We start from the raw sequence: 18,329 nt of genomic DNA, 5'->3' as shown, positions 1-18,329 counted from the left end.
AAGTCAGATTTGTGGATTCATAGTAGTCATTATTGTTACTATGGCAATGGTTTGCAGACTCCTGTGGGCTTTGAGGTGTTTCGATATGTGCAGAAAGTAGACATCAAAGGAGCTTTGCATTGAGTATAGAAAAAATCATGTCCATTTAGAGAACTGTCAGCTGTGTTTCTGCTCTCTCTGTGCCTCTTCAGCACAATCAAGGCCTACTCCACCACTTCACCGGTCAGAGGAAGCACAACCACGCTCTTTTCTACTGTCTGAGTGAGATACAGTATATAATTTTAAAGGTAGCACATATGGCTGTGGCAAGGACCTGAGGGCAGACGAGATTAAAGACACAAAGAAAGAGATTTTTGTGGAAGAAACTCATGAGTCACAAAGCAGGGGATCACAAAAGAGGATCAGGACCATCTCGAAACCTGCTTGGAGCTTCAATTATGGCATCACTTGAGTCTCCTTCAACTATCAGATGGAAGGCGCCGTATGAAAGGAAGAATTAATTAGAGAAACAGTTATAAAATGTCTGACCTGTTTCTGCTGAAAGCCACTTGAATTAGATGCAGGAAAGAGAAGCAAAAGTGCAAAGAAGTGAGGGAAGGTGAGAAGAGTGTAAAGGAGCAATCGCATGCTCTTAATTGTTTTTTCTCCTACATGTCAACAAATGAGCTGCGGGGGACGCAGGGAAGGGAGCGCCGCAATTAAGTGTTAAATAAAATATGGCCAGCTGACATGAATTGATCACGGAGAAATGTGGGACAGGGGAAGGTGATTCTTCAAGAGTAGCTAGTATCGCTGTGAAAGACCCCCACAGGGGCAGTGCCTGCCTGTTCTGCAGTACTTACTACAACATCATCATTGGTCCTTGTCACACAAACTAGATTACATGTAATCTTCTGGCGCTTTGATATAGGCGTGACTGTGTTGTGTGCGGGTTGTTGTTGTTTGCTGTTGGATACAATACAGGACAACCGATACTGTACATGTGTGAGGGTATTTTTATAATAAAACTATAATGTTGAATACATTGCAAACCAAACCAGGGCAGGTGATGGTTGTTGTGCATTGTTGGTTATGGAGCGTGGTCATACCTCCAGCTGACCTCATTACTTCCTGCAGAAATACATGTAACAGGTTAGCAGTTGGAAAGAACAACAAACCATTATTTTTATTATTATTTATTAAACCATTATCATCATCATTACACACATTATCTGCGGCCCCCACACTCAACTGAACAATCACATGCACCAACATGCAAAACCAAACTTGTGTTATTGCCTCAAAAGCCACAGTAGTCATTTTGTATGTTGACATTTATGGTTAGTTACTAAGCAGAACAAAGCTGATCTTGTGGTTTTGAAACTGTTTAACCTCGCGGTTTATGGTGTGGGATGCTTGCATATGACAGTTGCTGAATATCTGGATGTGACACATTAAAAATGACATCATATATGGTCTAATAATAACTAACATGTGCACAATGACAATGCTAACATGCTGATGTTTAGCAGGTATAATGTTCACCACCTTCGTTAGACATTTTAGTCCCTGAATCAAGCATAAAATCTGAGAAAATGGGGAGGCGATGACGTGACGTCAACCCTGAAAGTGAGACGACAAAGAGTCTACAGCCATGGTTAGTAGTGACTTTGTGAGGCTGTGCTTTGATCTAAATGCTAACTGTAGCCTACTAAAATGCTAATAATGACAATGCTAACATGCTGATGTTAAGAAGGCATCATCTTTATCATGTTCACCATCTTAGTTTAGCATTTTAGCATGTTCACATTTTCTAATTTACACAAAACACAGAGTACAGCTGAGGCTGATGTCATTAGTTTGGGTATTTGGCCATACATTTAACCTGATGGTGGCTCTAGAAGACAAAAACTCATGGGATCAATTCATCGTTTGGGCACCATAAATGTCGGTACAAGATTTCATGGCAATCCATCCAATAGCTGTTGAGATATCTCAGTCTAGAGTGCTGCACCGAAAGACGGACATTGCCATCCCTTGAGCCATGGTGCTAAAGAAGTGATGAAAAGCAGAGGAGGTAATTAGATGCAAGGAGAATAATCGAGACTCCAACATGCAGGGAGTCCCGGGGATTTCGTCTCGAGCCTGTTGTATCCATCAGAAAGTTGTCAAGTGACATTAATTATAGATACCCTCTGTGATGGCTGTTTGTTCAGCATGCCTGCAAAATTGCACCGTGAATTTGAAGAGGAATGGGTCAGTGAGGTCACACGTGAGCGCTGCGCCTTTCTTTCTGTCCTGCTCCACTCCAATTTGGAGACGACACTCAAAGAATAATGAGAGGGGTGAGAAGAAATGGGAGCAAGAGAGACTATACAAGAGGAGGATGTTGAATAAAACATAACTGAGAGAAAGAAATGGATGGATAATTAGGGGAGATATGCAAGGCTTTCCACTCCAGCTCATGCAAACGGTGCATACTCTCACAGTCAACATATAATGTTGCACATGTATGAACATGTTAAAACATGTTAAAACTATTTTGGATTTCACCTCAGACCACAATCACTAGGGAAATTATCACAATCGTAATCATTTACACATCTAGCTGCAGCCCATGTCGGGGCAGGCTCTCCATCCGCTCTCCCCATCCCTGGGTGAGTCTTTCTGGACTGGGCAGTCCGGCTCCTGCCCCTGTCCAGCACCAGGGACCAGCTGGTCCGATCAGGCTCTGATAAAAACCTTTGTTATTAGACTTGGGAAATGGAAACATTTAACACGGCTGCAGCTGAGACTAAAGCCCCAAGGCCCTGTCTGCAAATTACATTGCTCCAACAAACAATCCCATTGAAATAAGGCCACTGAAGAGGGACTTTGGATTTGGAAAGCGTAGCCTTGATGGCTTAGTTTCAGCAGCTCTTATCATTTGTGTGTTTGATCATCACCAACCAAGAATTGCTAATCACAAAGTTTAAGATTAAATATGCAACAACTCTAAATACTGGCTCATGACTCCTCCTGAGTGAACTAAATGTTTTTATAAATCTTCTCTCTCCTCTTTTTTGTTATATATATGAGACTGTTCTTCATTGTGCTGAAAGCCTCACAGCCTCTCTGCCCTCAGTTTCTCAACACTTTCCATTATCCTTCCCTTCACTTTGATTTTCACTTGTCTGCTTTTGCTGATTTGTGTAGAGCCCAAATCTGGTCATCTGCTGTTTGCTATTGTATCGGCTCAAGTGTGTTTGTTTGCAGTTAAGCTTCTCCTATTGATCACTGCAGATAGCATCCCATTTTGTTTGATCAAGTGTGCACATCAGAGGAGTTCCTGATTCTAATCACACTCTTTTTTTATGCATGTGTGCTTATGCCCGGGTGTATCATTTAGCACTTGTTTTCCAGCCAAATACGTATATATTTCTGCAGAGACCAAAGGCCACAGATAGACAAACAGTTATCAAACTATCACTGCATGTTTTATCTTGTGACTCCTCACCACAGGTTATGGCATTTATGTGGATATAAATCATGAGCATTTCAACCAAAGAGTGACTTTTCCTTCTCACTCTACCTCCTGTAGCTCAGGATGTAGGGTCGGTGGTCAGAGCCCCCTGCGGCCAACATGTTGAAAAGCTCTTGAGGCAAGATACTGAACCCCAAATTGCTCCCGATGGCATTACCAACAGTGTGTGAGTGTGTGTGAATGTTTATCATGATGAGCAGGTGGTACCTTGTATGGTAGCCACTGCCTCTGTATGAATGTGTGTGTGAATGGGTGACTGCTGACGTGTTGTAAAGGCGCTTTGAGTGGTCACAAAGACTAGAAAAGCGCTATAAAAAAGGCAATCTTTTTACCATTTACCATTAGAATGATTTATAAAGCCTGAAGAGGTGAAGTATTCATATTTTTTCACAAGGAACAAGCACAAATTTGAGAAAAGTCACAACAATAAGCACACCTTTTTATCCCTTCAAACACCTGGTGACTCCTCAGATTTATCTTTCCTCTGGCGGTCGTGATCCCCACGTTAGGAACAACTGCATTGAGCATCTTGGACATGTTCTTATCTTATCTTGTCTTTGTCTTTCTTCACATATCTTATCTTATCTTATCTTATCTTATCTGTTCTTTGTAAGATGTGTGCTGGCCCAACTTGCTTTTACAGCTTTTAATGGTGTTGGACCGACTTTCATTGCAGACTTGGTTTTATCATCCTTTGCAATCTACTGCTGGGTTTTTTAAATACACACAATTATACGCTTGAGGAAAATAGGCAGCGCAGCTTTTCTTTTTAACTATGCTCCAAAATGATGGAATACCCTACTAAAAGCAACAAGAGACGCAGGCTCTGTGAACCTTTTTAAACGACAGCTGAAAACTTATAGCCTATTTATTTGTTAATACTAATGATCAAATTTTTATGATTCTTAATGTACTCTGTTATTTTATTTCACTTATATGTTTTATCATCTACTGTCTTTTTATTGTCTATTTTATTGTCCAATTTTTCCCTTGCTCTTCTCCGTAGTCTTGCTGGGAGACTTCAACGCACACATGGGAAACGATGGAGACACCTGGAGAGGCGTGATTGGGAGGAAGGGCCTCCCTGATCTAAACCCGAACGGTCGTTTGTTGTTGGACTTCTGTGCTAGTCATGGAATGGCCATAACAAACACCATGTTCGAACATAAGGATGCTCATAAGTGCACGTGGTACCAGAGCACCCTAGGCCAAAGGTCAATGATCGATTTCGTAATCGTATCATCTGACCTGAGGCCGCATGTTTTGGACACTCGGGTGAAGAGAGGGGCGGAGCTGTCGACTGATCACCATCTGGTGGTGAGTTGGATCAAGGGGTGGGGGAAGACTCTGGACAGACCTGGTAAACCCAAACGGGTAGTGCGGGTGAACTGGAAACGTCTGGAGGAAGCCCCTGTCCTGGGGATCTTTAACTCACACCTCCGGCGGAGCTTTTCAGCCATCCCTGTGGAGGTTGGGGGCATTGAACCTGAGTGGGCGATGTTCAAAACCTCTATTGCTGAAGCTGCGGTGATGAGCTGTGGTCTCAAGGTCTTAGGTGCCTCAAGGGGCGGTAACCCTCGAACACCGTGGTGGACCCCGGTGGTCAGGGAAGCCGTCCGACTGAAGAAGGAGTCCTTCCGGGTTATGTTATCCGGGAGGACTCCGGAAACAGTTGCAGGGTATCGAAGGACTAGAAGGGCGGCAGCTTCTGCCGTGTCAGAGGCAAAGCAGCGGGTGTGGGAGAAGTTCGGAGAAGCTATGGAGAAGGACTTTCGGTCGGCACCAAGGTGCTTCTGGAAAACCATCCGGCACCTCAGGAGGGGGAAGCGAGGAACCATCCAAGCTGTGTACAGCAAGGGTGGGACCCTGCTGACTTCCACTGAGAAGGTTATCGGCCGCTGGAAGGAGCACTTTGAGGAACTCCTGAATCCGACTAACACGCCCTCTATGGTTGAGGCAGAGCTGGAAGCTGATGGGGGATCATCGTCAATTTCCCTGATGGAAGTCACTGAGGTAGTCAAACAACTCCACAGTGGCAAAGCCACAGGGGTTGATGAGATCCGTCCAGAAATGCTGAAGGCTTTGGGTGTTGAGGGGCTGTCTTGGTTGACACGCCTCGTCAACATTGCGTGGAAGTCTGGGACAGTGCCTAGGGGTTGGCAGACCGGGGTGGTGGTTCCCCTATTTAAAAAGGGGGACCAGAGAGTGTGTGCCAACTACAGGGGTATCACACTTCTCAGCCTCCCTGGTAAAGTCTACTCCAAGGTACTGGAAAGGAGGGTTCGGCCGGTAGTCGAACCTCTGATTGAAGAGGAACAATGCGGATTCCGTCCTGGTCGTGGAACAACGGACCAACTCTTCACTCTCGCAAGGATCCTGGAGGGGGCCTGGGAGTACGCCCATCCGGTCTACATGTGTTTTGTGGATCTGGAGAAGGCGTATGACCGGGTCCCCCGGGTGATACTGTGGGAGGTGCTGCGGGAGTATGGGGTGAGGGGGTCACTTTTGAGGGCCATCCAATCCCTGTACGCCCAAAGCGAGAGTTGTGTCCGGATACTCGGCAGTAAGTCGGACTCGTTTCCCGTGAATGTTGGCCTCCGCCAGGGCTGCGCTTTATCACCAATCCTGTTCGTGATTTTCATGGATAGGATATTGAGGCGTAGTCGTGGAGGAGAAGGGTTGCAGTTCGGTGACCTGAGGATCTCATCGCTGCTCTTTGCAGATGATGTGGTCCTTATGGCATCATCGGTCTGTGACCTTCAACAGTCACTGGATCGGTTCGCAGCCGAGTGTGAAGCGGTTGGGATGAGGATCAGCACCTCCAAATCTGAGGCCATGGCTCTCAGCAGGAAACCGGTGGATTGTCTACTCCGGGTAGGAAATGAGCCATTACCCCAAGTGAAGGAGTTCAAGTACCTCGGGGTCTTGTTCGCGAGTGAGGGGACAATGGAGCGAGAGATTGGCCGGAGAATCGGAGCAGCGGGGGTATTACAGTCACTTTACCGCACCGTTGTGACGAAAAGAGAGCTGAGCCAGAAGGCAAAGCTCTCAATCTACCGGTCGATCTTCGTTCCTACCCTCACCTATGGTCATGAAGGCTGGGTCATGACCGAAAGAACGAGATCACGGGTACAAGCGGCCGAAATGGGTTTTCTCAGACGGGTGGCTGGCGTCTCCCTTAGAGATAGGGTGAGAAGCTCAGCCATCCGTGAGAGACTCGGAGTAGAGCCGCTGCTCCTTTACGTTGAAAGGAGCCAGTTGAGGTGGTTCGGGCATCTAGTAAGGATGCCACCTGGGCGCCTCCCTAGGGAGGTGTTCCAGGCACGTCCAGCTGGGAGGAGACCCCGGGGAAGACCCAGGACTCGGTGGAGAGATTATATCTCCTCACTGGCCTGGGAACGCCTCAGGATCCCCCAGTCGGAGCTGGAGGATGTGGCCCGGAGAAGGGAAGATTGGGGTTCCTTACTGGAACTGCTGCCCCCGCGACCCGATCCCGGATAAGCGGTAGACGATGGATGGATGGATGGATGGATTTTTCCCTTGTTTAAATGTGTTGCATTTTCTTTTTCTTCTTGTAAAGCAATTTGAGCTACATCTCTTGTTTGAAAAGTGCTTTATAAATAAAGTGTATTCATATTCATATTATTAATAATAATAACATTACCTATTAATTGTATTATTACCTATTATCTTTTACTGTATGGCTCTACTTGCAGGCTCTGTCCCGCACAGTGACAGTCTGTCTTATAGCGCCCTCTGGTGGCTCCTCTTTGTCATCACACTTCACCACAGGCAGTACAACAGTGAGCAGGCTCGGATGTGGTCATCATCTGTTATTTTGGATCGATAGGCCCGATCTGTGCAGGAGGGTGTGGTGTGTTTAGGGACCGGAGAGGAACCAGACGAGACCGGTACTTTGATTCAGTCTGAAGCGGTAGGTACCGACCATCACTGTTGTTGTTGTGATATTGTTGTTGTTTCGTACCGTTACTCAGACCTACAGGATCCGCCCTGAAACACAGAGACGGATATGTAAATATCAAATGCTTTTGTACATGTAACAATTTAGCAATTTGTAGAAAAAGCAGCATCCTGATTGCAGCACAAGAGATGCGGTGTAGTTGCTCTGGCTCATTTGTTTTGTAACACCACACGAGCTAAATGCTATCAGGATGGTAAAAAGCTACGCAGATAGAAAGCGTAACCTCTCTAACGTAAAATAAACGCATTGTAGTCTTCTGACCTGAAAACGTAAATAAGATTCTTAAAGAGGCCTTCACTGTTTGTTTACAATGTGTAATCAGATAGTCCCATCAATATGACAGCAGTGCATCAATGACCTGCTGCAGAAAGAAACTGCACAATTATTGACGATAAAACAGCACGAGGTAACTTACTAGTTAACCTTACTCATAGATTATTAAACAAATAAAACACAATAATTATAATAAGGGTTGAGTCACATTTACAACATGCTATTACATTCATTGGGATTGGGAGATTTGAATTTTGTTTTAATCCTTTTAACTCTGATTTATGTCTGTTTTTTTATATTAGTTGCCTTATATGTTTTTGAAGCACTTTGTGATGTTCTGCTATCTTTAAAAAATGACTTACTTTACAGAAAAGGACACATTTATTTTCTTAATAGATTATCATACAATTATCTACTATGATATAAATAATCAAACAGTTCATTATTATTGAATTGAAATACATTTTTAAGACTTCAACTTAACAAATCATACCAGTGCTGTTAAGCAAAGCTCTCAATTTAAGGTGAGTGTAAAACCTGAACATTTTAGTTTTAAAATACTGCAAAATACTGAAAAGCTGAAACATACTTTGGGAAATACAAAACCTGTGTGATCCCTTAAGAAATCCTTGATTGACAAATAGTCATAAGTTTTCTTCCATAATTACATTAGAATGATTTGACTGAAGAATCTATTGCTCCAGTGTTATTGTCTTTGCTCTCTATAACTCTATTGTTTATTAATGAACGGAGCATATGTGTGAATATAATTGTGGTGCCAGAGAGGTGGCCCTCATCTTCTAGTAACACTTTAATGAACCCGGGCAGTCCTAACTCTATAGGGGGTTTCTGCATCTCATTGTCTCTTTCCGATCATCCTGTGCATCATGTCTGTAATGTGCTAATCTTGTTTGTAGAAGAAGACATTGATCCTGCTGCACCGACAACTCGACACAGATCACGCTTCAGTGTCATCATGTGTTCCTCGACCACATCTGCCGCTCTGCTGTGTCTGCTGGCGGGGGCCATGGCAGCCGTTCAGACCCCCCACACAGGTGAGAGGGCCGACATGGAGCCAGATGGGTCTGCAGAGCTCGATGCTGGTGTAGTCTGAGCTCTAGAGAGAGAAAAGAGAAGTGAGGAAATAAAAGAGGTCAAGATGGCAGCTTGCTGAGTATATGACATGTCAGAGTCTCTCTGCTGTGTTTCTAAGAGCTTCTTGTTCATCAAACTGGAGCTTCTATTTCTTGGTTGCAGATTTGTTTGTTTCTGCCCTGTTGTTAAGGCACAACCTTTTCTCATGTTATGGGATAGGAAAGGTATGATCTTCGTGATGATTACTGTCTTGATTATTTATTTATCAACCAATGTAATACAGCAACTATGGATTATTTTCTTATCATTTTATCTGCTGATTAGTCTCTTGGTTATTGTTTTAGTTTATAAAATGTCACAACAGTCCAAAAGCCATACAAGGAAGTAAAACAGAGAACAGTGTCAAATAATCACATATGGGAAGCAGGAACTAAACAATATATTAATCTAATTAATCTAAACAGTTGCTGATCATTTTTCTGTCGACTAATATTATTGTTATTTAGATAAACCCCAAATGGGATAAAAACCCCAAATGTGAAACGGAAATCTTAAAAACGGTAGTTGCTAATGACACAAGATCTGCGCAGCTTCAAGCCTCTTTGTAGGTAAACACCTTCAAACTGTAGTTCAGTCTGTTTGTGGATAACCCAGCTGAGACATTAACTGTTCCTCCAGTGTTCTTGGACAAGCAGCAGGCGAGCTCGGTGATCTCCCGTCATAAGAGGAACATTGACGGCAGTAACCCGGCCTCGTCTTCCAGCCTTGAGCAGGTTTGCATGGAGAGAGTGTGCAGCTACGAGGAGGCCAGAAAGGTCTTCCAGGACTCATACCGCACGGTGAGCTCCATGACTTCACAGTTAACTCCCTCCTCATTTCCTTTCACCTCAAACCTCCTCAGTGCCTGCTCTTTGCTTTGTCTATATTGAAGTCTGCCTCTATTTCATGAGTACACTGTGTAAATGCCTCTGTGGACTGTGCACTTATCGTGCATATCTTTCTCCTACAGGATATCTTCTGGGCTGTCTACATTGGTAAGTGCATCATTAAAATGATTTCCCATCACCACACAGTCATTAGTAGTACATTACATATTCTTATAGACTTGCTATCTTGTGTTTAGATGGAGACCAGTGTGCAGAAAACCCCTGCAATAATGGAGCCATGTGTTCGGACAGCGTTGGAGGCTACGACTGCGTCTGCAAGTCGGGTTTCACAGGGGTCCACTGTGAAAAGGGTGAGGAGGATGTTGTGCGTGATCCTCTGTGTTAATTCACTTCTCATTTGGTGTGTGAGTGCTGTAATCTTCCTATTCTGTTTCCACGATGCAGACCAAACTCTGTGCATCCTGGAAAAGAACAAAGGCTGCTCCCAGTTCTGTAAACCAGGCTATACGTCCTACGAGTGCTCCTGCGCCCCCGGATGGAAGCTCAGCTCAGACAGGAATAAGTGTGAACCTGCAGGTACGTCTGTTTCCAGTGTTTGAGTCCAACTAAAATAAAAAATGCATTTCTTTTCTGCTATAGTATACATATCTGCTCTTATTTATTGTCATATGCACAGCAATTACAGAAAGGCAGTCATGAAAATCCCAAGCTCCCTCCAACAATGATCAAACAAATAATAATAAAAAACAAATCAAATATAAAATCGAATAATTCTGTATATTAGACAGGTGTACAGTAATTGCAAGATGAATAAACTGTATGTAAACAGGAATGCAGTAAATCTATAGGCGTACCTTGTTTCCATACAGCCAGTCAAATCTTTGCAGGTACGTCAGCGTTTTATTGTAGGCAGAGCAGGCGGTTACACTGAGCCAGACAGCAGCCTGCTATGCAAAACAAGAGCCACAGACTTTAGCTTTCCTGCTAAAGTCTCCTTCTCATCTAGCTGACAAACATGAAGTCCTGCTCGTCATGCAATTTAGCTTGCTGAACTAACCACAGCTTGTGCCTGTCATGAATTAGCAAACATTCAGGTCACAGAGGTAACCATTAGTTTCTCTACAAGATAATTAACAGGCAATGTTTAAAAAAACCCAGAAGGTATCTTTGTTCTGAAGGTATTTCCAGAATCCCCAAAGCTTTTCTCACCCTCTGGATGAAAACATATTCCGTCCGCGGAATGATTTTTAATATTTTTGTGCCCCATCGAAGGTTGGCAGGTTACGCTGAGTTGGACTGAGGGCTTAGGTGAAGTTATGTTTAGGTGTAGCAGAGATAACTGTTTGTGGTCAGCGATAAGGATTGGTTCAGATTTAGGTAAGGGGATACACACTTCAGCTGCTGTCAATCAAACACACACGCCCTCCAGCCAGCTGAGACAGAAGGAGCATTTCTGAAATTTCCCTAGACATTATTTTCTTCCTTTTAATAATAAAAACTATGAACTATACATTCAAATACAAACAAAAAACATATAATTTTTTAATGCAAAAAGGGATGACTAAATGTGATTTCAGTTGGAGAAATAATGTAATAAGAGAAAGTAATTATAACCATCTCACATTCTTTTCTCAGTCAAATTCCCCTGTGGTAAGGTGAACAGTCTGAATCAGTGGGATGGAAGATTGTCCAGCAACATTCGCAGCAACTTTGAAGGACTTATCTGTACTTCTACAGAGTGTCCCTGGCAGGTAGGAACACACACATCACACTGTGACATGTCACAATAAACCAGGGGCTTATTGCTGTGTGTCATTGTGTTGTTTGCAGGCTCTTCTGGTTAGCCCAGAGTCTGCAGGTTTCTGCAGCGGAGTCATTCTGAAGGAGAACATGGTCTTGACTTCAGCTCAGTGTGCCTCAAAATACATCAACTTCCAGGTGGTTGTCGGTGGGTAGACAAATCGCATACAGTCATCATTCCTTTACCACTGTTATTACTACTACTACTATTACTACTACTACTACTATTACTACTACTACTATTACTATTATTACTACTACTACTACTACTACTATTACTACTATTACTACTACTACTATTACTATTATTACTACTACTATTACTACTATTACTACTATTACTACTACTACCATTACTACTATTAGTACTACTACTATTAGTACTACTACTATTAATATTATTACTACTACTACTATTACTATTATTACTATTATTACTACTACTATTACTACTATTACTACTATTAGTACTACTACTATTAATATTACTACTACTACTATTATTAATATTATTACTACTACTACTATTACTACTATTAATATTATTACTACTACTACTACTACTACTACTACTACTATTACTACTATTACTACTACTATTACTACTACTATTACTACTACTACTACTATTACTACTACTACTATTACTATTATTACTACTACTACTACTATTAATATTATTACTACTACTACTACTACTACTATTACTACTACTACTACTACTACTACTATTACTACTACTTGTACTACTACTACTATTATTACTACTATTACTACTATTACTATTACTACTACTATTACTATTATTATTACTACTACTACAATTACTACTACTATTACTATTACTACTACTACTATTACTATTACTATTACTATTACTATTACTATTACTACTACTACTACTACTATTACTATTACTACTACTATTACTATTACTATTACTATTACTATTACTACTACTATTACTACTATTACTACTACTACTATTACTACTACTATTACTATTACTATTACTATTACTACTACTACTATTACTACTACTATTACTAATACTATTACTACATTATTTCTACTTTTACTATTACTACTACTACTACTATTACTACTACTACTACTACTACTACTACTACTATTACTACTACTACTACTACTACTACTATTACTACTACTATTACTACTACTATTACTACTACTACTACTATTACTACTACTACTATTACTACTACTACTATTACAACTACTACTATTACTACTACATGATACATCATCACACCCATTATCCGAAAACACGTTTTCATAAAAAGGACATGCAATACCCATTTATTTTTAAACAAACAACAAGAACAATTATATTATATAGATTATACATGACAGAGAGTCTGCACTAAAATCCAATTACAGTAGACATTTTAAAAACATGTATAATCTATTTCTAGAATAAATTTGGCTTATTTCCTAAATATCATTTAAAAAAACTGTGCATCTTTTAAGCACAACTACACAATACAGATTATGTATGCAGACTATGTGACAGCACTATGTTTGAGTGTAAAATGCTTATGAAAGTCAAAGATATCAGTTACAAATGATCACAGTTTACATAGGACACACTTATCAGTCGGGCTGCATCTAACAATTATTATTACGATTATTTTCTTAATTAATCAACAACATTTAAAAAAAAACATCAGAAAATAGTAAATAGTATATGTTATCATTTCTTAGAGCCTAATGCAATGTCTTTAAAATAGAAATTCTCCAATCATTTAACCTTTAAATCTTCACATTTGAGAAGCTGCAAAAAAAGGTTTGGCATTGTCATTATTCTATCATCACAATAGTTCCCGTCGATCAACACATTTTTGAATGATCGACTAATCATTGCAGCTCTACATGTCAGTATGTTAAGGTCAAATTAATTTATAAAGCGCTTTAAAAACAAACCATGTTTGTGCCAAAGTGCTTTACAACAAACATTTTCAGCCAGACTATTCCAGAGTCTTGGTACAGCTACTGAGAAGGCCTCGTCTCCAAAAGGTTTTTGTCTAGATCGTGGGATGGTTAATAGCGGTACTTTATGAGGATACAAGTTCTGTAATATAGCCTGGGGCAAAACCATGCAGGGCTTTAAACACAAACATAAAAATTCCTTGTAAGGAATTCGATACTGAACGGGGAGCCAGCTGATGCTACTCGTCTATGTGTGCATGAAATTTATAAGCACAATCATCCTAAATGTCTTGTCTTACTCGCCCCTCCTCAGGCAAGCGCAGCACCAACCATGAATCCGGAGAGCAGACGCTGTATGTTAAATTAGTTCACGTCCATCCGCGCTATGTGGAGGGTCGCCCTGAAAATGACCTGGCTGTGATTGAGTTCCGTGACCGCATCAACTTCAAGAAGGAAGTGACAGCTGCCTGTCTGCCAGAAAAAGACTTTGCAGAGAGTGTCCTGTTGGCGGGAGAGTACCCGGCCTTGATCACCGGCTGGAAAGTACCCACTGAGGAATCTGCTTTCCAGGGCCCGCTCACCCTTAACCAACTGATATACGAGCGCCTGCCTCAGTGTCTGGAGAACTACCCCAACCTGATGACCAACAAAATGGGATGCACGACTCCCCGGACCAATGCTGACTGCACCATGGGCTCCGGCAGTCCCCTGCTCACCATGTACAGGGAGGTGTTCTACCTCACTGGGTTGATCAGCCTGCCGCCAGGGCAAGACTGCAGCAAAGGCTACATCTTCCAGAAAGTGTCGCGCCACCTAGGCTGGCTGAGGCAGCTCATGGGTTCACGTTAGGTGGGTTCGTCAGGGAGAACATGGAGATTATTGTTTATGGAAAATATATTATAATGAAGGTGAATAAACAGGGAATCAGATGAAGATTTTCATTTAGTGCTTCAAGCTCAACCTCCGTCTGGTCTTTTAATAATATCAATCTTCTAATGTAACCATGTAGTCTCAACTAGGTTATTGCATCCCTTCAGTCTCTGTGGACTTCCTCATTTATCCACAAGGTGGCGCTCTGTTAACATAAACAGAGAAGCGCTTTCTGTATGTATTAACACAGAGACAGAAGCAGCAAGAAATGCAATGAATTATTCAGCATGTGTTTTGTGACTTGGAAATACCTTTTAATAATCTTAATGTGGTGTTATTTTTAGCGACTGCTGTACTGGTTGACACTCACCTTGTAACACTCCAGGTAATAACTGTTCTATGAATGTAATAAACCCTAACAACACACCTGATGTCAGTTCTGTCACTTTTTCAGGATGAAGTATACAGTATGGAAATGTCATTTATCTTAACATTTGGAAATGCCATTAGATAATCTAAGTAGATGTCAAAAGGCTTATTAGACCTGTTTATTTTAAAATGTGATCATTAAATTTCTTTAAGTTTAGGGTTAGCCTCTTGAAATGCACTATTGTGTATTGGAGGGGATTGTGGTAAAAAAAAACATTGACATTAGCAGAAAATAAAAATTAGTATAAAAAATAAACAACAAAAGAAGAATATAAAATAATCAATCATAATGTAAAGAAAACAAAAGGGCTTTTCTACGACCCCAAACAACCCCCACTACATCCGTATCACAAGCTTTATCTGCATGAAACTAGGATATAAAATGAGAGAACAACTGTCTCACTCAGTGAAGTAATTTCAATAGTGATAAGAAATGAAACCTAAAGGCTTCAAAAGGTAGAAGAAACAGCAGCTTTGTGGGGCTGTAGGCACAGTGGTGCTTTGAACCAATGCTAATGGTTTGATGTTTATCATTAGCATTTGCTAATTAGCACTAAACACAAAAACTTGCCAGTCTGTTGAGACGTTTTATTAATAAAACACAAATGTCAACCTCATTGTGGCGCTACAGAAAAATCCAGGTGATCATCAAAGTCAGTTGGATTCATCCTCTGGGGGCCATGCACGTCTCTACGAAATGTCAAGGCAATCCATCCAACGGTTGTGGAGATATTACAGTCTGAGCCAAAGTAGTGGACCAACTGACTGACCTTGTAATCTGCTAACATGCAGATGAGAACAAAATAGTAATGAAATAGAAGGAGAAATAAAATACAGTCAAAAAGAAGAATCTCTTCTATTTCTGTTTCAACCGTAGTTTCAAATATTGCTCTGAACATTCCCTTTTTGTCCCGGCTGATATTAGCTTGCCCTGCCTGTCACATACCCCTGTGTTGTCTGGCAACATTTTCCCACAGACACTCGCCCTCTGCAGTCTTCTCACAGCCTCCCTGGTGAACAAGGCCAGGACCGTGTCATGCAGGAAGAGAAAAGGAGAGGCAGAAGAATGGCTGAGAGAGAGAGAGAGAGTAAGAGAAGCCACATAACAAAAAAAACCTGGCCTGCCACTTCTGATCGGGTGCTTGAAAAGGACAGCTCTGAAAGCTGGGGCCCACGTTGGCTGTTGCCATGGTACTCACCTAGGAGATGGCTCCTTGCTCCCAAAAATGGCTCTGCTCCTTTACTGGGCCATCCAGTGGAGATTAATTTGAGTGGAGCTCCTTCCTTCCTGAGTCTGGTCCTGCCAGCTCCATTTATATGCTCAAGCTTATATATACACAGAGACACACATAAACACACACTGCAAGTTAGCAGCTACACTTCATGTGCTCTGAGCTGCTGAGATCAGGCTTTTTTAAAGTTCAGTTTATTGTATCACCTAAATATCAAAGCAACTTCATCGGTTTGATTAATCAAACCACAAATCTGGACAAATGGGGAGACGAGCATGTGACGTGAAGGAGGGGAAAAGGGGCAGAGTGAGAGATGTTTGAGAGGTCAAGAAAGCAGGGACAGACCATGAGACCTGGGATTTGCAATGTTGACACAGAAAAGAAGTCAGTCATTGTGTGGATAGATTGATGGACTTACAGTATATTAGACATGAATGAAAAGGCCCTGGAGAGAAACATTAGCGAGGCCATTACTGAAGTGAAAGCACTCAATGCAAAACCTTTCACTCCACACAAATCAATTTATACTATTGCTGGACAAGCTTGCTGCAAATAGTTGAATTGTACTCCAATGTGTCATGTGGGTACATCTGGCCAGTGTCCTACTAAATCAATAATCCTTTACTCTCTCCAAAACCCCCCAAAACAGTTCCATGCTGTGATCGCAAATCCTCCCCACCCAGTGTGTTCATGTGTGTTAATGTGTGTGTGTGTGTGTGTGTGTGTGTGTGTCTGTGTGCAGTGTGTGTGTGTGTGTGTGTGTGTGTGTGTGTGTGTGTGTGTGTGTGTGCGTGTGTGTGTGTGTGTGTGTGTGCATGCTTGTATGTATGCATAGCACATACATGCTTATTGGCTGGGGCATCTGGGGGGGTAACATCAAATGACAGACTTTCGGAGGGATTAACTGTCTGTGTGATGTCTGATTCCATGTAGGGGGTGAGCAGTATGTCTGAGCGTGGAAGGCAGATTGACAGAGTTAAAGTCTTGTGCGGTGTGTGTAATGAGCGTTCCAGTATCTGTGAAGGCACGCCTATGATCTTGTCCAATAATCCCACCCCTTCCCCAAAATCCATGTCCCCATTCTTTTCTCCTTTCAGGACTCCACAGACACAGGGCTCTGCAGTCACCCCAACCCGTCTCGAGCCCCATGCCAGACAGAGCAGCTTCCACTTGGTTGGGTAATTGCGCAGGAGGGTGGAGGTAACACAGGACCTCGAGAGGTTAGGGCCTGGACTTGGCTGAAGTGGCTGCAGGAGAAAGAGAGAGACAGGCTGACTTTTATATAACTCAGCTGTAGGCAAATGTTCCCCTGATATAAGTTGTTTAACAACACTAAGAGTCTACAGCCATGCTAGCTCCTCTGTGAGGCGGTATTTGCTACATGCTAACATCAGCATTCTGACAACTGGAGACCATCTTGCGATGGGATCACACCAGCCACGATGCCAAATACCACTTGGTGAAACAAACTACAGAAGTGTCAATAAACAAACAAGTAACAGTGTTGCAAAATGCTCAAATCATTGTATACAGTTATGGTTACAGACTTTCTCCACCTCCCTATATTTGTATTTTGAGCTTATTCATGGTTAATCCATTTCAATAACTGTTGAGATATTTCACTCAAAACCACAAATATAAACCTTATGGTCAGAGGATCACCAAAGTCAATAGAATGTATCCTCTGGTGGCCATGAGTATGTTTTCATGGCAATCCATCTAATAGTTGTTAAGATATTTTAACATTAGACCAAAGTGGTGAACCAACCGACAGACGATTGCCTTGACATACAATATCTGCTCTGCTGATAAAAAAGAGCAACCTCTATCCACCTCTATCCTTGAGTCTGGCTTTAAAAACAATACGTCACTTTAAGCATGTGGACACGGTGACTGGATGATAGAGGAGGAAGGTAAATCCTGGAGCTGCCTTTATTCCACTGACCTCACCCTGACCTACCAAGGGTTAAATCCTGTTTAGAGCCATTGAGAAACCTGAGGAGCTGACAGAAAGGTTTCCAAGGTTCACTTAATGTAAACAAGTGAGCTACGGTCTGTGTGGTGGTTTAAAGTGGTCAGATAAGACCACTGTGTGTGTTTGTGTGACTGCTTCTGTGCATGTGTCCTGTCCTGTCCACATATACGTTGTTTTAAATTGTCCCGACAAGGTCACATTCAGATGACCTTTAATATTTACCCTCCTTCTGCGGGGCTATGCTACTTAGAGAGGTCATGACCTCTGCAGTTTTTCAGTATTCTGGGCGGCCAGTGACAGGTGGAGGGTATAAGTCAGCGTTATGAACAGATGA

The 18,329-nt window shown here is 42.1% G+C and overlaps 1 protein-coding gene across 1 annotated transcript; it reads left to right on the top strand.

The window, feature by feature from the left end:
* Positions 1-7,291: 7,291 nt before the first annotated feature.
* Positions 7,292-14,785, top strand: proza (protein Z, vitamin K-dependent plasma glycoprotein a). The gene is made up of 9 exons (XM_029436715.1): positions 7,292-7,436; positions 8,675-8,812; positions 9,531-9,691; positions 9,862-9,886; positions 9,976-10,089; positions 10,184-10,315; positions 11,375-11,490; positions 11,570-11,687; positions 13,803-14,785. The coding sequence occupies exons 2-9, from the start codon at positions 8,734-8,736 to the stop codon at positions 14,336-14,338; spliced, it is 1,281 nt and encodes a 426-aa protein (XP_029292575.1). The 5' UTR covers positions 7,292-7,436; positions 8,675-8,733; the 3' UTR covers positions 14,339-14,785.
* Positions 14,786-18,329: the final 3,544 nt, after the last annotated feature.

Source organism: Cottoperca gobio, chromosome 8, assembly GCF_900634415.1.
Source record: "Cottoperca gobio chromosome 8, fCotGob3.1, whole genome shotgun sequence".
Classification (NCBI taxonomy): domain Eukaryota; kingdom Metazoa; phylum Chordata; class Actinopteri; order Perciformes; family Bovichtidae; genus Cottoperca; species Cottoperca gobio.
The sequence above is the reverse complement of the archived record's forward strand: the minus strand, read 5'-3'. Positions and strand labels throughout refer to the sequence as shown.

Excerpts from the sequence above, each read along its gene's own strand:
- proza (XM_029436715.1), top strand. The coding sequence starts at position 8,734 with ATGTGTTCCTCGACCACATCTGCCGCTCTGCTGTGTCTGCTGGCGGGG. Across the intron at positions 8,813-9,530 it reads CGTTCAGACCCCCCACACAG|TGTTCTTGGACAAGCAGCAG; the intron begins GTGAGAGGGCCG and ends CTGTTCCTCCAG. Across the intron at positions 9,692-9,861 it reads TCCAGGACTCATACCGCACG|GATATCTTCTGGGCTGTCTA; the intron begins GTGAGCTCCATG and ends TTTCTCCTACAG.